The sequence below is a fragment of the Limulus polyphemus genome, unplaced genomic scaffold, assembly GCF_000517525.1.
Source record: "Limulus polyphemus unplaced genomic scaffold, Limulus_polyphemus-2.1.2 Scaffold341, whole genome shotgun sequence".
Taxonomy (NCBI): domain Eukaryota; kingdom Metazoa; phylum Arthropoda; class Merostomata; order Xiphosura; family Limulidae; genus Limulus; species Limulus polyphemus.
The window spans coordinates 439,541-444,910 of record NW_013665951.1 but is presented as its reverse complement, the minus strand read 5'-3'; the positions used below and the strand labels follow the sequence as shown (position 1 = coordinate 444,910).

General features: G+C 29.9%; 1 protein-coding gene across 1 annotated transcript in view; it reads left to right on the top strand.

The window, feature by feature from the left end:
* LOC106457513 overlaps window positions 1–5,370 on the top strand; it is a 69,246-nt gene that overhangs the window by 56,157 nt on the left and 7,719 nt on the right. Inside the window, exons 11-13 of the mRNA XM_022383496.1 lie at window positions 1,512–1,953; window positions 2,717–3,002; window positions 5,063–5,300. Coding sequence (XP_022239204.1) covers window positions 1,512–1,953; window positions 2,717–3,002; window positions 5,063–5,300 — 966 coding nt within the window. The remainder of the gene's footprint in view (window positions 1–1,511; window positions 1,954–2,716; window positions 3,003–5,062; window positions 5,301–5,370) is intronic.

Below are 5,370 nucleotides of genomic sequence, written 5' to 3'. Positions count from 1 at the left end.
GCCTCATATCTTAGTACTGAATAAAATATTTACTTGATACTGTTGGAAATTATTTTCAGGTTCAGATTCCAACTAATCATTGGAGGTAAATTTTTTAAGTAAAACTTTTTGCATATTGTACATATTGTGATTAAGTATATATATTAGGAATATCTTCTCAGATCAACAATGAACTCAAAGCAGAATGTGCCGAGGTCTTATTAGAATTATCAGAAGTAGTAGTTATCACAACATAAATTGTGATCTAAGCTACTCAAGTTTTGTTTAAAAAAAACTTACAAATAGAGATTAAGAAGATAGATTAAAGTAATAATATAATTAATAACATAAACCAATTAGATGAGATAAAATTTGTTATAAAGTAAACTGTATTATTTATTGCCAAGGAGATCTGCCATTTTCTAGAATGTCCAATTGATTATTCACTTAAAATTATGTAGTTTTTTTATGTTTGCTTTTAAAAAATATATTATAACCAGTTTAACTTGAGTCAGTTCTAGCTTGTATCAACAAAAAAAAAGATTGTGGTTTTATTTTTGGTCTAAAGAACAGAAAAAATATAGAAAAAAGTAAATTAAAAGAATAAATACATTAATCTCACCATTTAATTTGGTCATTTCAATATTCATATAATGAAAACAGTTGTAACAATATGTCAAAATGTTTATTTACACTTCAATCTTCACAGTTTCATTCACTTATTTTTTATATATTTATATTGTTAGACACTTCTAAACTGTTTTGTTATTTGAAAACTGTCCACAGTTTAACTTGAAACAGTCCTAGCTGTATCAAATTAAAAATAGATTATGTTTTTATTAGTTTTGGTCTAAAAAGACAGAAAAACATGTAATATTGATAAACAAATATTGGGTAACTCTAGCAAAGTGGCTTACTTGTTTGGGAAGCTTACAAATACATACTGTGCAGTAAGTGCCAGGTGACCAGTTCTGTTCATGTTTTTAACGAATTTTTATCGTTCTTATTTTAAAATACACTTATATGATCAAAAATTGTAACTTACTGAGTTTTTTGTGAAACAAGTTGTTTATTGTAAATTTGCTTTACTTACTTACTTACACTAAAATAAGTGACATTTTGTAAATAAAATAGTGACAGGGTGCACGAAGTGTGCTAAAGGAACAGACAAATGTACTAGTACCTGTTAAGGTGCCTACCAGTGGCACAGCGATATATCTGCAGACTTACAACGGTAGAAACCGGGTTTCGATACCCTTGGTGGGCAGAGCACAGATAGCCCATTGTGTAGCTTTGTGCTTAACTTCAAACAAACAAAACCTGTTAAGGCATATATTAATATTAAAATGTACATTATGATATGCAACCCATTATTGTAAATTGAAGTAGTGCAGAATGTAAAATAAAGAGAAAACAAGTAACACCAAACATTGAGGTCGTCTTTAGTTCAGAATTGTTAAGCAAAGAATAAATTGGACGCAGATAGTAAAGGATTACAGGTGAATTTCAGTTTGTTTTATTTTTTGTAATAGGAATTATACATGCAGAGGTAATACAATACTGCCTGAAGATGGGAATGTATCAGATGATTATATAAAAATTGAGCCACTGCTAAATGACAGAAATTATATTGGCGAAGAGGATCATGAAAACCTTCCCATGCATGCCAGTTACTTGAATGATAAGCATTCCAATTCTTTTTTACTCCAGAATGGAGATGTGTCGAAGTATAGTTTAACAAATTCTTTGTATACAACGCCAATTAGTGAGCACAAGGTGAAAGAAGAAACATATAGAAACTTGGACCCTGTAGTGTCTTGTAGAAGAAACCCACAGTTGTGTGGTCTTTTAGAAACACTGGATAGACCAAAACAAGTAGTTTTGGCCAAAAACATTTTTAACGGTGATTTTGATAAGGCAACATATGAGAGTTATTATCGCACGAAACCTGATGGCCAGTCCTCTGTTTATAAGGTATGTGATTCTTTTTTTATTCCATACTTGGTAAAATAACATACATAAAAGTAAAATTATATTTGCGGAAGAATTTCTTTAGTAGATGCTTTTGAGTTCAATACAGGTTTAAGTTTCTTGATTGCCAAAGTTTATTCTGTATATATATGTACATCCTGTGCATTGTTGGAGCTGCATATTATGGCGAAATTCCTTTCATCAGCCACATCATCACATTCTTGATGCAGATATCTGTAAATGTTTGAAGAATTATGAATGATAAGTTTGAGATGTTTTTTATATGTACACTGTTCCAAGTACTGCATGGCTGAACCCACATTATCTTGTCCACAACAAGAACAAATGTATTGATAAATAACCTAAGAGTACTGAAATTGTTGCTTTTGTCTTTTATCTTGAGTTCTCAATACATATTTTAATGTCACACACACACACTGAAATTTGGGGATAGTTTGATTTCAAGATATTTCTGATTTTATTTCTTAGTTTATATTAGTCTTTCATTTATGGATAAGAACAGTCATCTAATAAAAAAATAAAATTGAAGAAGAGTGTTATAGTTGTTTGATGCACTGGAGTGGTGTTTGTTGATTCTCACAGGAAAAGTCACATTTTTTATTGAAAGTAGATTTTTTAAAAATTAGATTCAGACACTTTGCACTGAAGGTGCGTAAGCTGACTTTGTTGTGTTTTAAATTTAGTTAATATGTCTTCATGATACCAGGAAAACATGGTTTCAAAAATGTAAATTGTTTTCCTCTAGATTTCATCATTGAGTTTATCAAATTACCAGTCTGTAGGAAATAGTCAGTCAACTTATTCCCTTGATCTTTCTCAGACACGAATAACCGTTTCCTCTGATGGCCAGTGTAATTTACCTCTTCCTTTGGCTTTCAAAAATCCATTGTATTCTCTGGATGACTCCTGTACGAGCAGTAGTGAAAGTGACTTCCTGGAAGGACCTGAAAGGGAGTCATCTCACATTAGCTTTCTTGGTGTCAAAGACGATGCTCTAAGTAATTCTAGTGGTTCTGGTTATCATCAAAATGGTTAGTTGTGTAGAAGTTTTAACTGTTCTAACCAAGAATCCTTTTTTAATTACCTATAGTTTTAGAAAAAACATTTTTGATGTGGGGAAATTTCACCTTACAGTGTTGTTCATTGACTCAGTCTATATAGTAAGTTGTACCTCTGAATAAATAAAACATTGAAGCAATTACAGTTCTGCAAGTTGGAACACGTGGGCATTAATGAACATCATTAATTCATTCAAAAAATTTTGTTTTTATTGTTTCAAAAACATCCTAATCCTTTTTTTTACTAATTTCCTTCTCTTCTTCTGGTAAAAATGTTTATAAATTCATTTAAAATCATCTGTGAGAGAACATGTAACTTATAAAGTCATCAAGTTTACAAGATATGCTTTAATGATAAAGCAAAACAAATATTTATTAAACCTTTTGGAATCTTCAAAATTCCACCTTCAGTAATCTAGAGGTACAAAACAAAGACAATTGTAATTACAATAGAAATATAATATAATTTATAGTACATAAGAAGTAAAATATTTGAATATAAAAAGCATAACGAGAGCAAATGAAAAGTATATAACACAAATGAATTAGTTATATTAAAATAGATTTAAATCAAGGGAATATATTATACATAAAAACTCTTCTTCTGTCTGTAAGTGTTATACATTCTTCATTTGTTTTATATCTATTTTAGTTTAATTAATTCGTAAATAAATGTTTAATATTATAATGATGATAATAAATACTTCATATTATCAAATTCATACCTTGCTTTGTTATTAAGTTACATTTTCCAAAAAATGATTCGATTACTGAGATTTTCATCGTGATAAAGTATGTAAGATTTTTAAGAATTGTATTTAAGTCTTGTGCCTGAGGTTGGTAGTATACACTATGTGGAGCTTATGTTAACACTACAGTTGTCATACTACAACTTTTCATGTTCATTCTGCTCTTTAGTAACCTGTTGAACAATAATAACATAAATATCTGGATCTGATAGTGTAATAAATTTGATAAAAGTTATTGTCAATAATCTTCTGATATACAAAATTGAAAAGCAAGTTGTTTATATTTTTACATAGAAAAATGTACTGTGAAAATGTTGTATATGGAAATGTGTGTGTGTGAACACTTTCCTGCACCTAAAATGACCATTGGAATTCAACTACCTCTAGCATGACAAAAATTAAAATATAAAACTAACATAAGAGCGATCCAAAATTATTAATATTTTATAAATACTGAAAAATTAAATAACCAAATAAATTGATTTTAAGCACCTTAAATACTGTGTTATTGGAGCACTGTTTTTTGTTTTTGTTTTGTTGTTTTTTTGTTTGTTAAACATTCAAGTTAAAAACAGTTTTTGTAGGAACTTAATAGATTAAGTCAATTTAAGTTCTCTTTCTACATAAATGCTCTATACTTAATTGTTGGCAAGTTAACACTCAAATTACTGACTTGTTTTTGCCTTGTTATGACACTTGATGTAGAGGACCTCAACAGTAATTAATGGAATTAACTGCAATATTAATGGTGAAATTTAGTTGAATGGACGACAACTGTTTGTTGTGGAAACACAAGTACAGAGGACAACGTTTCAAAAGTCTTTCGCCGTTTGCCTTCAGAAGACGAAGAGTGGAAGACCTTTGAAATGTTATCGTCCCCTATACTTGTGTTTCTACAGTTGCCATCCATTCAACTAAATTTCACCATGAATACTCTGCCTGAACAATCTATCAAAGAATAAAATTAATGGTATTTTTCTATAATTATATTTTTACTTTTATGTTATTAAGGAGTAATCTAGAAAGTTATGGACCCACGAGTAATTTGGTGCATAAACAATACTGAAAAAAAAGTGTTTAAAAGCCTGGGGTCCATTCTAGAATATATTGGTATAGCTGATAATCTTACTTTTTATCAAACAGTATCAAATTTTTTGTCATCAGTATTACTAGACAAATAAATGTAAGAGAAATGTCTAGATTAAGAAGAGTTCAATGCTATTATGCAAAACCATGTAAAGAGATTGATAACTGCATGTGTCTATTTTTTATTCATTATAACAGAAACTGACTGCTTCAGCTTATTGCCATCCAAAACCCCTTTATCTCATAATGAAACAATGGAGTTTCAAACTCATTCACCACTGACTAGTCTCACACATTCCACTATACCAGGATCTCCCCCAAAATTTCCCATTTCTCAGTATAAGCTACCTCATTCTAATGGTATATCAAGTCACGTGGCTCAGTGCAGGACAGAAAGAAGAGGATCTTCTGACCCATTACTACATGGCCACAGAAAGTAAGTTGTATTATCCAGAAGCACATTTTTTTTTCATCTACAAATTCTAGCTTTTAGTCACAAAAAAAAT